This window comes from Falco peregrinus, chromosome 19 (genome assembly GCF_023634155.1).
Source record: "Falco peregrinus isolate bFalPer1 chromosome 19, bFalPer1.pri, whole genome shotgun sequence".
Lineage (NCBI taxonomy): Eukaryota > Metazoa > Chordata > Aves > Falconiformes > Falconidae > Falco > Falco peregrinus.
This window is the reverse complement of record NC_073740.1, coordinates 5903686-5919290: the sequence shown is the minus strand read 5'-3', so window position 1 is coordinate 5919290 and position 15605 is coordinate 5903686. Positions and strand designations below refer to the sequence as shown.

Sequence of the window (15605 nt, the reverse complement as noted above, 5' to 3'; positions counted from 1 at the left end):
GGGGCCCGGCCTGGCGCCATCTTTGCTGAGGGCAGCGGTGCTTCCCGGTGAGGCGATACCGGCGCCATCTTTGCTGAGGGCGCGGCTGGAGGGGACTTTGCCCGCATCCCCTCGGTGCCTCCGCGGGTCATGTATGGCTCGGGGGGCGTCTGGGAGGTCCAGGGGGGGTCCGGGAGCGGCGTGCAGGGGCTGGGGGGCAGCTGGGGGCGCAGGAGACGTATTGGGGTGTGCGGGGGCGAGTTTTGGGCCGAATTGGGCCGTTGAGGGGGGCTGAGGGGGCCTGGGGGGAGGCGGGTCTGGCGTGGGGCGGAGCGGGGGCGGTTTGGGGGTGCTGGGGCAGTTTGGGGTCTGAACTGGGGCAGAGCTGGGGGTGCAGGGGGGCTGCCTGGGGGGTGCTGGGGGGGCACTTGGGGTCTGCCCTGGGTGCTGCTGGGGGCTGGGGGCTGGGGGGCGGGGCGCAGGAGGGGGTGGCAGGTCACAGCCCCCCGCCCCAGGCACCTGTGTGGGGGCCGGCCGGTGCTGTCTCCTCAGCCATGGGCCCCCCCAGGGCTGTGTCCCCCCGGCACAGGGCCCAGGCAGCGGCCGTGACATCCCCTTCCCCACCCCGGGGACCCCTGCCCCAGGTTGAGAGTGTTGCCCCAGCCCCTGCTGCGCCGCCTGCTCCCGGCCCCCCTGGGATGCCTGCGCAGCACCAGCACCCCGGGCAGGTACCCCGGGCACGCGGGGGGTGACCCGTGCTGGCCCCGGGGGGCTGCCCGCGGTCCCTGGGGGCTGCCCGCAGCTCTGGGACTGACTGCGCTGTGCTGCAGCTGCCCCCCCGCCGCCATGGCGGGTCCCCCAGGGCTGAAGCCGCTGGTGGCCGTGGGCCAGGTCACCTCCACGCCCGACAAGGAGCAGAACTTCGAGGCCTGCGCTGGGCTGGTGCGGCAGGCGGCGAGGCGCGGCGCCTGCCTCGTCTTCCTCCCTGAAGGCTTCGACTACATCGGCTCCAACATGGCAGAGACCCTCAGCCTGGCCGAGGGGTTGGATGGGGACATCATGGGACGCTATGCCGGGCTGGCCAGGTACCCGCGGGGACACCCCCCTGTGCTCATCCCACACGCTGGGGCACTGGCTGCATGATCCCCAGCAGAGCCAGGTGACCCTGGGTCCCTGTCCCCAGGGACTGTGGCGTGTGGCTGTCCCTGGGTGGCTTCCACGAGCGCGGCCAGGACTGGCTGACCACGCAGCGCATCTACAACTGCCACGTGCTGCTGGACCCCACAGGTGAGGGCCCCCGCAGCTGACCGCAGGTCCCAGGCCTCCGTGGATGTGCCCCCCTCACACCCCCTTGTCCCCAGGTCGCCTTGTGGCCGCTTACAGGAAGACCCACCTGTGTGATGTGGAGCTGGAGGGACGTGTCACCATGAAGGAGAGCAGCTTCACCAACCCTGGCACCGAGATTGTGGCCCCAGTCAGCACGCCAGTGGGGAAGGTAGGGGACAGACGGCACCTCTGGGGTCCCTGTGGGGTGGGGGGCTCCCCTGGCTCCAGCACAGTGACCCCTCCACTGTCCCCTAACCTCTGCCAGGGCTGGGCACTGCATCCTCACTGACGTCCCCTCCTCGTCCCCACCAGCTCGGCCTCTCCATCTGCTACGACCTGCGTTTCCCTGAGATCTCGCTGGCGCTGCGGCGTGCCGGTGCCGAGATCCTCACCTACCCCTCGGCCTTCACTGTTCCCACGGGCTCGGCGCACTGGGAGGTGAGCGTGGGGTGGGGGACACACTGTGGCTGAGCCCTCACGCCAGCTGCCTGCAGCCCCAAGCTGGCAGGGACAAATCTTGCAGCTGAGAGGGGCAAATTTAAGATAAAACCCCTCTTGTTTTGGTATTTAAGGGCCAGGTGGCACAGCCAGCCCCACTGTAGTGCCCCGTCCAAGCCCCACGTCCCCCTGCAGGTGCTGCTGCGGGCCCGGGCCATCGAGAGCCAGTGCTACGTGGTGGCAGCCGCCCAGACTGGGAAAAACCACGAGCGCCGGACATCCTACGGCCACGCGCTGGTGGTGGACCCCTGGGGTGCTGTGGTGGCCCAGTGCCACGAGGGACCCGGGCTCTGCTACGCTGAGATAGACCTCGACTACCTGCACCGCATCCGCCGGGAGATCCCAGTGCACGGTCACCGCCGGCCCGACCTCTACGGCACCGTGGCGGCCGCAGGGTTGGTGCCGGCACCATGAGCCCCTCCCTGCCATAGTGGAATCCATAGCAGGGTCAGATTTACTCCATTTCAGGCAGTTTCTCCCCAAAACACAGCAGCGTGATGTGCTCAGGGCTCTCCAGTGCCACAGCTGGGTGTCCCCTTGGCATTCTGGGTGCCCATTGCACTCTTGGGGGGGGGGGGCAGGGTGCCCCCCCAGCATGGAAAGAAGGAGCCAGGTGCTGTGGTAGATGTTTATTTCAAGAAACCCGAAAGCTACACAGGGAATATGACCGTTATATTGAAGTTTAAAAAATACAGAAGTCACAGAAATTACACCAAGTTGTGCCAGAATCATCCGTAAGCAGAGGGGTGGGGGGGGCTGTGTGCCCCAGGGAGGGGCCACACACACCATGAGTCCTGGGGGGCTGCCCCACACCCTGGGAGGGGTCTGCACCCCCCAGCAGCTGAGCAGGGACAGGGAGAAAAACCACAAAACCAGGATGGAGCTAGAAAAAAACAAACCAACAAAACCAAACCATCCACACCCCCCACACACACTGGGGAGCCACAGGCAGCAGTTTGCGGGGGGGTGAACAGCCATTTTGGGGGCTCCCCCGGGACAGGGAGCCAGGGCGCAGGGCAGGTGGCCACCAAAGACCACACGCTGCTGGCCACCCTTCAGCATGTGCAGGCAGAGGCTGGGCTGCCTGCTGCCAGCAACAGGCAGATCAGGATGCCCCAACCTGCCCCCTTATCCCAGTTTATCCCAGTTGCCAACTGGAGAGGGGAGGGACAGAGCCAGGCAGCTGCGGCGGGAACCGACAACCAACAACAGATTTCGGGGCATCCCTCGGCGCTGGTCCTCCCCCCCGGCCCCTGCAGGGGAGGGGCACACGAAGGCACATGGTCCAGGGGATGCCACTGGGGTGGTTTTACTCCTGAGAAACCCGCTGAGGCAAGGGGGACATTACTTGAGGGAGAAATGGGGGGGACACTGCCCAAGGGGCATCCCTGGGCATGCTGAGACCCCCCCCCCCCCAGACAGTGACACAGGGGCAGGAGGGGGGCAAAGCCGCCCTCACACAGGCACCACGGGGCCAAGCCCACTCTGGTACAAACCTCTGCCAAGCGCCCCCAGCTCACCCAGCCCCATCACGGAGGTGCCCCAGGCGGGATTTTTGCCTTTTTCTGTTTTTAATGGATATAAAATAAAAGAGGAAAAAAAGGAAAACAAAGCAAGAGAGGAGGTGACAGGACAGGATAGGGGTGAGGAATCACGTAAGCCTCCGGTGCTCCCCGCGGCTCCAGCCCGGCTCCGAACCCAGAGTTACGTAGTACCGGGCGGGGGTTTCAATCATCTTTTCCTTTTCTTTTAGAAAAAAAAAAAAAGAAAAAACATAAGGAGAAGGTGAAAGCTTGGATCCCACCGAGCAGCCGTCAGGCATCAGGGAGCCGTCTGCAGCATCAAGTTCCTCAGGAGTTTCTGGCGCCCGACCTCGTAATCCTCCTCGTCCACATTGACCAGCAGTTTAATGGCTTCGTGGCCCACGGCTTGTTTGAGTGAGTCCGTGATGAAGACGCCCTTGAGGGCTTCCAGCAAAGAGCCGTTGATGTAATCGCGCCAGAACGCGTCGAGGTAGGTGAGCTCTGAGAATTTTATGTCACAGATGATGGAGCCCAGGTCCCGGGACTTCAGGATGGTGTTGGCCTGGTTGAAGCGCTCGAACTGACGCTCCAAGGGGTCCTGCTTGTTGGAGAAGACGTTGCCCTGAAGCGCTGTCTCGTGCTGGCAGTACTCGGCTCGGACTCGCAGGCGGATGTCTGAGGGAAGCAGGGAGGGCGGTGAGTGCTCCGGTGAGGGGCCAGGACCCCCCCAGGCACCCCCCCCCCCCCAGAGGCTCTTACCACAGGTCTGCTTCTCCTTCGGGTCCGGCGTCGCCGACTTCCTCCTCTTGCGCTGGCTGCTGAGGAGGGTCCTGCTGCGGCCGGGCCTCTTGGTACAGATCTGGGGTCCCGCGGAGGAGCAGCAGACCACGGGGTGGTGGGGAGGCACTGCACAGGGAGAGGAGGGGGCTTAGGGGACACTGATCCCCCCTGGCACCCTGCCCGGGGTCACCTCGGAGGAGCCATTCCCCATCCCTGGCCCTGCCGAAGCTCCTGGGGCTGCTCACGCTCCAAATCTGCACTTGGGTGCTTCTGCTCCATCCCCCACACCAGGGTCCAGCCCTCCCCCCCCTTCCCACGGCACCGGCACCTCCAAGTTGCCCCCCCATCCTGGGGCATTTGTCCCAAGGGGCACCTGGCACCCGTGCAAGCCCTGAGAAGGGACCCCCAAATTACACCCCAAGACCCAACAGTCTCCCCGCAGCACCATGGTTATGGGGTGTCAAGCTCTGTGCTTGATCGTCCCCCAAACTACAGGGCCTGCAGCAGGAGGGTCAGATGTCACTTCAGCAGTGACACAACAGTCACCAGCAGCCAGAGGCAAGTCCCTGTACTCCCAGTGGGAGCAGACAAGGAGAAAACAGGACGGTCCCGATGAATTCCCACAGCCTGGATCCCCCCAGACCAAACCCCACCACCTGGCAGTGGCACCGACCTGATTTATGGGGGTGGCCGAGCCCGTGTTCCACCTCGCTGTGAGCCCGGGGCGTCACGTAGCGAATGGATGTCTCCTCCAGGTACTTGTCCACCAGATCTGGACACACTGGAAGAGAGAGGGGACACAGGGGTTCCTTGAGGAGGCGTCGGGGGGGCTGGGACACAAACAGGGGTGCCTTTGGAGAGGCCAGGGCGGATCTCCCCCAGTGCTGACGCACATTTCAGCTGCTCTGCACCCCCCCCCCCCCGCTCAGCTGCACGTCCAGCAGCCGTTTCTCCAGCCAGTCCTGTTGGAAAATCTCCGTTTGGGAGCCAAGACTTCCCACCCGCAGCACAGGAAAGGCCGTTTCCATAGATAATCCCAACACCCGGACTCAGAGCAGACCGCCAGCATCGCACACATGCAATCCCCCCGGGAGAAACCCCGGCCAAGGCAGGCAGCGCTTCCAATGCTGCTGCCACTCAGCACCCAGTGATCACTCAGACCAGCCCTGAATCTGTCCCGTGGTCCCACATGAGCTCCTGTGGCTCGTGTTGGCCTGCCCAAAGGTCTGGGGGTGCAGCCACTGCTCCCCCTCCTCCGCATCCCTGCGGAGCAGAGCCACGGGACAGACCCAGCTGCTTGAAGCACTTTAGGATAAACTGGTGTATACCCGAAACGTTGAGCCTACATTATTTATACAGCTTTTGCAAATCAAAGCTTTTAAGTAACACACTGGCAGGACACAGGGGTTTGTACCGAGCCAGGCTGCTGAGCAGAAGCAGCCGCTGAGCAAAGATTACAGGGTGAAACAAGGCTGCCTTTGAGGGCTGGGACATTTTCTGTGGGTTGTTTCTGTCCTGTTTGGTGAGCTCAGATCCCTGGGCAGGGTCCCTCCCATCCCCGCCGGACCGAAGCTGGCCAAGGCTGTGGGTCTCCCCGGCACCCCCCCCCCCCCTTGCTCTCCGCCTTTGTCCAGCCAGCACTGGCTGTGCAGAGCTAAGCTGGGACAGAGTTTCACTCCTTTTCAGAGCCATGAATAAGAATGAGGCAGAAGGAGACGAGACCTCCTGGCTGCTGTGGGGCCTGGAAGGACATGGGAACCAGAAACAAGCATCAACTCGTTAAGTCTGGAGGAGACTTCCTTTAACCGATCGATCCCTCCTCTTTGAATGCAAAGCGCTGCACATTATAAACCACATGTAAGGTGCCTTTCTTAATAAAGCTTTCTGAAATGCTATTTTTGCACACTTAATTAAACCATTTCCACCCAAGCGCAGCTGGAGACATCACAAGAACAAGATCTCACAGGTACAGAGCATCGCTCCTCGCACAACGGAGACGAGAACATCAACCTCCAGCTCCCCGACCACACGGGTACCACGTTTTAACATCAATCCATCCCTCACACTCTGAAAACGCCAAAACCTGACATGGGGAGGGCTCACCTAGCTTCAGCTGGCCGAGGTACAGCAGCCAAGGGCCCCTCCAGGTTGGATTTCTGCACCCAACAAGCAAAAAGCTGCTCAAGAAGAACAAAAATACTCCTGCGAAGGCCCCAAACCCTACACAAACCTGGGGACACGGAGCCACGGGTCACCCACATGCCCCATGGAATCCACATCACTGGAAAACTCCCCCAGTGCAGGCACCACATAAGTGGTCTGCGTAATGCACCCACCCGCTGCTTTCCCTTTTCCTCTGGTTTTTCTTGGCTTGGTGCAGGGGAAGAGCGCTGGAAGGCGACACCGGCAAACAGCCTCCTACACCCCTGCCCAGGCCGAGCCGCGGTGCCACTGCCCTGCGAGGGGCTCCGCGGGCGGCCAAGCGGGCAGCGACAGCAGGGAACAGCCTGGGGTCCATCCCTGGCACAGACACATCCACGAGTGGCGCACAGGGCAGAAAGCAGGCTCCCAGGAGGGGCTGGAGAATGGGAAAATCCTCACGGCATCTGGTCTGAGCCTGCACGGGTGCGGGGGTAGGTGCAGGCAGGGCTGCCCCGTGCTCAGGCTCCACCAGGGCTGGAAATTTCTGGCATTTTGGGGTGGCACAAGGCAGCAGCTGCTACCAAAAGGAGCGTCCCCATCCCCTCCCTGGCCCAATGCTGGTGAAGAAGCAACTGAGCAATAAAAAAAAAAACCAACCAAACACAAACACCTGTTAATTTCCAAGCCACCTGCTCCAGCTTCCCCCCAGCAGGACAGAACCACAGGCAGCCCCGGCTCATGCTCCCAGCTCAAAGGGTTTGTTCACAGCAGCGCTGCCGTTCCTCCTCTCGCCCCCAAAAATGGGGAGCTCTGAATGCCTGCCTCTACTTGCGCTCACCGCTTTCCCAAGCGCTGGCAGGGAACAGCACCATTGCCCATGGTGTGAGCAGAAACCAAAGAGACTCAGCAGCCTGAAACTGCCAAGAAAGCCCAATTATCCTAATTTAAAGCAAAGATGCAAATTTCAGAGGTTGAATCTTGCTGGAGCGGCCGCCTTACACAGCCCCTGCAACAAGTGCTCTCTCCTTCACAACTCCTCTGGTTCTGGTTGATCTGGCTTATGTTCTTTGAACTGTAAATTGAGGGTTCTGGTAAAAAAAAAAAAAAAAAAAAAAAAAGAAACAAAAAAAACACAACACAAAAGGTGCAGGCCGGAGCTGGTGGAGGGCAGGGGGTCAGCTCAGCCTGACAGCTCCACAAAGCAACCAAAACACCAGATTACCGAAGGGCCAGGTCACTGCTAGGGCCTCAGCCAAACGCTAAGCCAGGAGAGAACCAGGGGAAACGAGGCAGCCAAAAATGAAGGGTTTGGGGCATCCCAATAAAAAAATGGGTGAGGAAAAAACCATCTGAATTTGGACATTTCTCACTCCAGCCTCTCTGCATCCTGCACACCACAGGACTGAGAGCAACAGTTCAGGGAGGACACAGGTCACCTTCGCAAACTTGCCTTGGCCCCGAGAGGGTGAGTGGGTCTGCCCTGAAGCCATCAGCATGTCAAGCGCAGCAGCCCTGAGTCTCCCTGGACCCACCCAGCTCCTTGCTCCTGACACAGCCCTGGGATCACCCATGGCACTCCACCCCAGGCTGGAATTCGGGCTGAAAGGATCATTTCCCTAAAAACTCCAGACCAGCAGCGGGAGCTGGGAGTCGCAGGCAGGGAGCTGGGAAGAGCTGGGAGTCGTGGAACTGCACAGCAGGCAGCAGGAAGCCCAAGTCCCTGCTGCTAAAGAAAGGACGAGACCTCAGCGCTGGCCAGAAACCAAGTGAGGTTTAAACCCCCCCCGCGAAACAATGTGTGGGCGTTTGCTAAAACCCTACAAAATCCCCCTTTGCCTTCTCTGCCTGCATCTCCCTGCTATTCTGGCAGCCGTTTGTCTTGACAAGCCTCAGAGCCCTTTAACCGCTGCAACTCCAGGGCATCAGTGAGGAGAAACAGGAGGCGGCTGAATAACAAAGTGGGCCAGGCTGCCAGCGGCGCCACTTACCAGCCCGTCGCCTCTTGAGGGTGACGTACGGCAGCAGGTCGTGGCGAGTGATGATCCGCAGCAACTGCAGCACCTGTCGGAAGTTGGTCTCATCGCAGCGGCCCTGCCGCTCCAGCGCCAGCAAGAAGTCCCGGCCGCTGCGGATCATCCCCCTCTCATAATCATCAATCACGTCCACGAAGAGGAAGGAGAGCACCCGCACATCCCGGTGGGTCAGGTGGGTGCCCACGATGTCGAACATGCGGTGCAAGCTGTACAGCCCGTGCTCCCGGTCGCCCCGTTCCTCTGGCCAGGCTTGCGCTCGGCTCCGTTTGAAGGTGGCCATCTTCCACCGCTGCCGGCACGTGCCGAGCCGGTGCCTCCTCTCAGCGCTGCAACCCTAGAAGACAGAGATGGCCAACAGCATTTAATCCCTTCCTTGCTGATACTTGATAAAAAACACCACTCTGCATCCCTCCACCACATCTCCATGTCTGGCAGCAACTCGTCCTCTCCTCCACTGGAGCATCTTACACCAAAAATCAAGGGCTGGGTACCAGACTAAAGGCACAGGGCCCTGCCACGTTAACTCATGAACCCAAACGCCGTCTGGCAGAGACACCTGCAAGCCACAGGGCTCCAGACTGTGAAGCAGGCAAGGACCGATGTCCTCCACCCCAGCAAAACGAGTCCCCACATCGCCTGGAAAAGCTGCGCAGGCAGCTCGGCAGCCCCAGCAAAACCCTCTGCCACTGCACCGGTGGGCACTGACTGCATGAAGCCATTCGGCGCAGCCACCAGTATCGTGCTGAAAGATCAAGGGAGAAGGAAATCAGCCACCCAGCAGGCCCCGACCTGTTCAGCTTCAAAGTCGGAGACGAGCGAGCCTTGTCAGACTGGCTTCAGCAGCTGACTCGGGGCTCACCCTCCTCGCCTCAGCAGGTTTCTTGCCCGGTTACGGCCCCCCCTGGGGAAGTTCCTTGTAGCTCTGCCATCGCCCGGCTCTCCTTCAGCGGCACCGACACCTTCGTTTCTTCACTGGGAGCCACACGGAGCCGCACACCCAGCTGAAAAGAGGAGGAACCCGCAGGAATCACAGCCCGTGGCCAGCCTCCTTTGGGGATCGAGTGGTGTCACAGTGAAGCAGGTGACATTAAGGTGTCCCACGCCTGGGGATGGCACCGTGCCACTGCACAGAGTCAGCTGCCAGACACGCCGGGAGCCGGTGACAAGCCGTTCGGCAATGCCAGTCACTCGGGTTAGGAGTAAAGTGCACTCACTGCCTGCCGGGAGCTCCCACAGAGCTGCCTGGGGGAGCTTTGGACCCCCCCAGGTATATTTCAACCCCCGCAGCCCACCTCGGGCTCTGGGGGGCAAAGAGGCACCTGCCCTGGGCACCCCGGTGTGCTGGCACACGCTGCGGGGGATGCCCTGGAACCACGGCCCTCCCAGGTTAACGGCTCCAGAGCCCTCCCCCCCGCGGGACTGGGGGCTGCAGCGCCAAGGTTGCAGTCCGAGCCCACCCCTGCGGTTTTCCAGGCAGGCTCCAGCCCTGAAGCCCCCGGCGCTCTGCTCCGTGCGGCACTGACCCCCGGCCCCCTGACCCCTCCAGCGAGCTCACCCAGCGGAGCAGCCCGCCTTAGTTACAGTTCCCAAAACAGAGGCGGCGGCGCCCGTAAACACGGGATACCAGCAGGAATCTCCCGTCTATTCCCGGCACGGCCAGTGACTCACGCTCTGGCCCCAGGCACGCGGAGGAACAGGGAGCCCTCGACCTCGACGGGGCCCATCTCTGCTCCAGCGGCCACCAGAACCCCATGGAAGGTTTTTCAATTCCTATCGTTAAAATGCAAATAGCTTCAATTAAAAACATGTTGAGTGACTGCTGCTCTGAAAACAGTCCGACTACTCTGGCCACAGAGGAGACGGCACCACATACTACGTAGCTTCCCTATACCAAGTAGAAAAGTCGTGTAAATGCAGACTCTGCTGAAGCTATTTCTTGGTACGAACAGCCTGCAGCCATCTCCGTGCCAGACAGAGGGGAGAAAAATCAGCATGAAGCACCCTGGTTCTTCTCCAGCCGCTCCCCCTGCCCCAGCAGCCAAGCCACACCATCTCCACTGGGAAGTCGGAGCATGCTGGGCTGCAGTCCAGCACATCCCAGAGAGCAAAGAGATTTCTCCGGTCTTGTAAACCTTGCAAAAGGCAGATGGAGAGGCCTTTACCGGGAGCTGCGGCTGCATCCAACAGACAACCAGCAGGCAGCACGCAGCAATTGCGTGAACACAGAATAAAAGCATAAAAAAAACCCCAGTAAGACAAACCATCCTTAGTCTTGACGATCGCTGTCGTGAATGGAAAAAAAACACCAACAGCAACCAAAGTGTTTGCTGCCAGTGAAGTGCCCAGCACTCCTCGGCCACGTCCAGACCGGTTTTGGTGCCGTGGCACTGGTGTTGACTGGTAAACGAAGCCACGTGCCGCTGGTTTTACAGCCCGTGGCTCGAGCAGCAGCCAGCCCTGCTCAGCTCGTGCCTGTGGCCGGGTTTTGTAGGGGCTGCGCACACGTTCTGACCTGGGGTTCTGCAGCGGCAGCTACAAATATTCCTGCACAGAGTAAAACACACAAGAAATGAGGACACGGGGTGCAAAGCAACGTCTCTGCTTTCTTCCCAGCATCCTGTAAGCAGCTCCAAGATAAAAACCCATGAACTTAAACCCACACACCCACTTAACAGCTAATTGCCTGGATATTTACAGCATCATGGCCAGAAACCCGACCTCTGTCCCCAAAGGCAGCGCCTGTTCCACCTGCCCGACACTGAGAAACCGGGAGGAACCACCCAAACCTGGGCAGGAGCCAGCGCCCGGCGCCGTACTCCAGGACCCGCTTTTATAACAGCTTCAATCCCAGCGGCTCGTTGTTCCGCACGCGGGTTCACCCAGCACCCAACTGCAGAAACCCAAGGCAGAAATTCGGCAGATGCTATCTTTTGATTGTTTAGTAGCAACCACCCTGGAATTACACTGCATTTTTAATTCCAGGGAGGAGGGGGAAAAAAAGCAAAAAAAAAAAAAAAAAAAAAAAAAAAAGCAATTTGACATTGTGCTGCCTAAACACAACAAGAAGAGACCGAGCAGAGACGGGCTTCATGTGTGTGGGGAAGTGCTGAGTCCCGGGGGGCAGTTCCTTATAGCTGTACCACCCAAAGCCACAAAAAGCTGTTAAATTTATTTTCAAGCAGGGGATTCCAGCAGCCGCTACTTGGAAGAGATCCCTGCTTCCCCTCGCCTTTGGCTCTCTTCCCGCCTTAAACCCACAGGATCGGAAGGCTGGAGCGCTTTGCTGCACACATACATTAAAAAAACCTGAAATCCTTTGATTTTACTCAAGTAACAGCCCCCTTGTGAGCGCAGGGAGCAGGAACGATCTCCGGGCAGAGGGCGAGGAGCTGCCGGTATTCCGGCTAGCCGACGGCACTGTGGCAGAAGTGACAAGACCCCACACATGCGTCCGCAGAGACCCCTGCCCACCCTCGGCAGCAGCAGATCGCACCCGCTAGGAGTGGATTTTCCTCAGGAGGAGACTTCCCTCAGCGCTCCAAGATCATGAAAATAATTGAAGGTGAACAGGAAAAACCAGCTTTTGGTGCCTACCGCAGCTAATCAATCCAAGCCTTACTCGGACATTTGACTTCACCCACGCGGGTGGTGGGGATTTTTGCCACTGGAGTTCGACTGAGTACCACAGAAACCCACCGCCTCACAGCGCAGTCCTGCCCGGGCGGGCGCGGGAGTCACAAATACCAGCTTCAAGTCAAAAATTGGCTTTGAGACGAGTTTTCTGGAACAGCCCTATCCCAGCCCTGTCTGGTGCGCTGCGAGGGAGACACCTAGTTGCGTTTTCACTGCAGACCAGACCTGATCCTGCTCGACTCGGTGAGGCCTGGCTGTGGCAGAGCCGGCTGAACAGCACCGAGGAGCCTTGGCAGACACCCGAGGCCCAAGGCAGAATCAGACCCCAAACACCAACTTTCCCAACACGCTGGATTTCCAAAGAGAGGGAAACGCAAACAGAAACAAACAGCCCAACGCTTTGCTTTCACTGCCCTGGCAGCAGTTAGCCAGATTTCTTCCTCTCCTCTTCAGACGCCATCAACCTGAAACTGCCTTTGCAAAGAGCAATTAGTCTGGAGTCATTCCGGCTGCCCCAGCTCTCCTCCCAACAGCTTCTGCAGTTGAGCATCACGCCGAGCATGCATTTCTTCTCCTCTCCTTCCTCGGGAAAGAGCTCAGCCACCCCGCAGCTAGCCGTGCATGCACAGCGAGTGGAGGGCACGGATCCCACCGTCGGGACGGCAGCCCTGGCCCCAAACCTCCACCTGCAGCTGGCTCCTCTCCTGGGAGCCTGGGACAGCACTGGATGGGCCACGAGCTCGGGAGCCGTGTGCCAAGGCCACTTGGCTGCTGCTTTTTCGTGGGAACCAAATACCCAGCCACATGGTCAGCAAATCTTCCCAATTCTGGGAAGGCAGATGGATGGGAGATTGCCCATGGTGCGGCTGCCCCAGTGCCTGTCCCAGCCTACTCGTCATCCCAAAGCATCACGCCCACGGGACAGGTAAACTCAGCAGACAAAATCGTTACAGGACAAGAAAGATTAATGAGAAAAGTGGAGAAACGGTTCCTGCTGTGCAGAGGATGAACTGATCAAAGGGAGCAGAGAAGAAGTAAGATTAATCCCTAATTGTCCTCTTCAGAATTTTTTTTTTTACCTCCCCCCTGCAGCACTTTGTGTCAGCACTGGCAAGGGGACAGAGCTGGTACAATAACACCTATAAGGCACACAAAAATCCTAAGTCCACCACCAATTACAGCAAACCCACCAGTCCCAGTCCAGCAAAATACGTTTGGTTTCACCGGCAGAAGATGAGCATGCCCAGCCATCCCCAGCCACCCCACAGCAGGGAAGGCCGGAGGAAGAGGAGGAGGAAGTGCTCAGCCACGCTGCGTCACCGGACAAAGTATTCATAAGCCCACGAGAACGAGCCAGATGCACAGTTCTGCTAGCAGCTGTTCTGGGGTAGGACCGGGATTTGGCTTTTTGGGGTTGTTTTTTTTTTGGTGCATGGGTTTAGCCAGGGGAGGGGGATTTTTATTTTTAAGTGCAGAAACTGCTTTTCACTTCAACTCATCTCCCCATCTAATTTCCAATGCCACTAACGCCTGTGCTGACCAGCAAATGGACCCCACAAAAACAACTCCCTCGGGTTACTACTGGGGTGCCGAGCCAAACATTGCCCCCTGGGACTGGCACCTGAGCCACCGCGTGCCAGTGGGGCGGGGAAAGAGCAAAATCCTACCTAAAATCCCAAAGCTGCTCTCCCCGAGCCTCCCCTACGCTGGCACGTAACCGCACGCAACGCTCAAGCCATGGAAACAGGAGCGCAGGCAGGGGATGTGCCGGCACCGACGTCAGCCAGGCAGTGCCTGCCGGAGCCCTGGATCGCACCCGGCTTTACCAATCTCGCCCTTTCCATCACCAACACCAAAAAGACACCTGGATCAGGATTTACCTGCAGCCAAGCTTCCTAAACTTTTCTGAGTCAGGACAATTAGCCCAACCACACAGTTATTAACACAGGCAGGCGCCCATCCGACCCGAGATACAAATCAGCAAGGCCGGACTCCGCGTGCAGAGGACTGAGCCTTTCCTGATCCGTCTCAACAACACGAGGCTCCCACAAGCAGCTCCTTACGGGAGAGGAGGCATGGGTGAATCATTAGTGCATTAGAAAAAAAAAAATAAATACACGTACAGGAACACCCACCTTAGCGAGGAGCTCTTCTGGTCTTGCTTATATCCAGGATTTGAACAGCAGCCAAGAGAGTGTTTTTAAATCTTCTATCCCCTTTTCTCCTTGACTTTTTAAATAAACTACCCAATAAAACCGCGGAAGCTCCTACAGAGTGTCACGTATGGCTCTTGTAGCACGGAAGCCAAACTTCCAGCGTCGGGTATCGGTGGTCAGTGTTAAAGCTGGTCGACTTGCCAGAAGCCACCTAATTTTTTTCCCCAAAAAAACCCTTTTTTTTTTTTTCCCCCCCTACTCAATAATTTATTGACACAGGGAGGAGGAAAAGTAAAGTCCAGAACTCACCCTGCACTCCCTAGGTCATTCTCTTTTTAAAAATACCATTCCTGAAGAACTAACTCCCCTGTTCCCTTCTTCCCAGCTGGACTGAACGCCGCCCTCACAAACCCAGGCAGCAGGCAGGGTGCTCAGAACACATTAAACCTCGATTGGCCTTTTTAGTGTAGCACCTCCTCCAGAAACGGGACCGGGTTAAGTGATAAACCTTAATAAAAAAAGCCAAGAGAAGGTCATCTGAACTGGGTTACTCTCTGAGAATTCAGCCCATACCTTCGCCTTCACTCACAATGACAGCGCTCGTCTCCTCCCCACCAGCTCCCTAGGACTAGGGTATCTCCCGGGGGAGCCTGCTCAAGAAGCCAGGCTCGTCGCGGCCTCCGCGGTGCCCTGCGTCCCTGTTGAACACTGAAAAATAAAAATTGGGCTCTCCCAGCTGTTAAACTTCAAGCTCCCGAAAAATACAGCGCGGGATCAGCCGACAGGGCTGCCCGAAGGCAGCGAAGGCCCCGCTCGGCTCTGCTCCCCACGCTACCGGCCCATGCCGCAGCGGCCCCGGCCCCCCGCAGCCGGGGGGGCGCCCGGCTCTTCGCAGCCTCCCGGTCCAAAGTCCGGCAGCCGCCGCTGGGGGCCGGCCCCGTCCTGCCCTGCACGGCCCCGGGGCCGGCAGGGGCGGGGAGGGCGGCGAGGGGCCGCCGGCCCGAGCAGGGGGCTCCACGAGGAGCGGCTCGGCCCCGCGCACGGCACTGCGGGCCCCCCTAGGCCCCCATCCCCCGAGCGCCCGAGGCCTGCTCCTGTGCTGCCCCTGCCCGGTACCGGGCCGCGCTGAGGTGGCGGGGGGGGGGGGGGGGGGGGGGGATAGCCTGGGCCCGGCCCCTCACCCACAGGGACCACCGAGGCCTCCCTTACGCCGCCCCCGCCATGCCCGCCGGCTCGGCCGCCGCTGCGCTGTGCGGGCCCCGCTGGCACTGCGGGGCTGCCCGGGCTGAGGGCGCCGCGGCCTGCCCCTCACGGCCGCCCCAGGCTCGGCACCGCCATGTTGGCTCCGTCCGCTCCGCTCCCCGCTCGCAGGCAGCCGCCGCGGCTCCAGCGTGACGCAACATCCGGGGCCGCGGCCCCGCCCACATCCGGGACACGCGCACCTCTCCACCTTCACTCCTATTGGGAAAGCCGGGCACCGCGGCGCCTTCTTGTGTGAGGGCAGCGGGGCGGGCTCATCCGGGTCACCGGCCGCC

The 15605-nt window shown here is 59.8% G+C and overlaps 2 protein-coding genes and 1 long non-coding RNA gene across 11 annotated transcripts; 2 read left to right on the top strand and 1 right to left on the bottom strand.

Annotated features, from left to right (window-relative positions):
* The first annotated feature begins 4 nt into the window (after positions 1 to 4).
* Positions 5 to 2515, top strand: NIT1 (nitrilase 1). Of its 3 annotated transcripts, XM_055792138.1 has the most exons (7): positions 37 to 131; positions 624 to 707; positions 810 to 1064; positions 1163 to 1266; positions 1341 to 1474; positions 1618 to 1743; positions 1939 to 2515. In XM_055792138.1, coding segments are annotated over exons 1-7 (984 nt in total). In that variant the 5' UTR covers positions 37 to 129; the 3' UTR covers positions 2218 to 2515. The 3 variants fall into 3 exon arrangements, with proteins under 3 accessions (XP_013160234.2, XP_055648113.1, XP_055648112.1); XM_013304780.3 differs by lacking the exon at positions 624 to 707 and having other exon boundaries at positions 5 to 131; XM_055792137.1 differs by having other exon boundaries at positions 41 to 131; positions 624 to 1064.
* DEDD (death effector domain containing) lies at positions 2418 to 15479 on the bottom strand. 7 transcript variants are annotated; one of them, XM_055792142.1, is made up of 5 exons: positions 14050 to 15479; positions 13795 to 13972; positions 8237 to 8615; positions 4780 to 4887; positions 2418 to 4232 (listed from the first exon to the last, which is right to left on the bottom strand). In XM_055792142.1, the coding sequence occupies exons 3-5, from the start codon at positions 8559 to 8561 to the stop codon at positions 3625 to 3627; spliced, it is 1041 nt and encodes a 346-aa protein (XP_055648117.1). In that variant the 5' UTR covers positions 8562 to 8615; positions 13795 to 13972; positions 14050 to 15479; the 3' UTR covers positions 2418 to 3624. The 7 variants fall into 7 exon arrangements, with proteins under 7 accessions (XP_055648117.1, XP_055648118.1, XP_055648115.1 ...); XM_055792143.1 differs by lacking the exon at positions 13795 to 13972 and adding an exon at positions 9071 to 9282; XM_055792140.1 differs by lacking the exon at positions 13795 to 13972 and having other exon boundaries at positions 14050 to 14778; positions 15252 to 15478.
* LOC129782874 (uncharacterized) lies at positions 3917 to 6001 on the top strand. Its single transcript, XR_008744991.1, has 2 exons — positions 3917 to 4022; positions 5793 to 6001. It is a non-coding gene; the product is annotated as an uncharacterized LOC129782874 (long non-coding RNA).
* Positions 15480 to 15605: the final 126 nt, after the last annotated feature.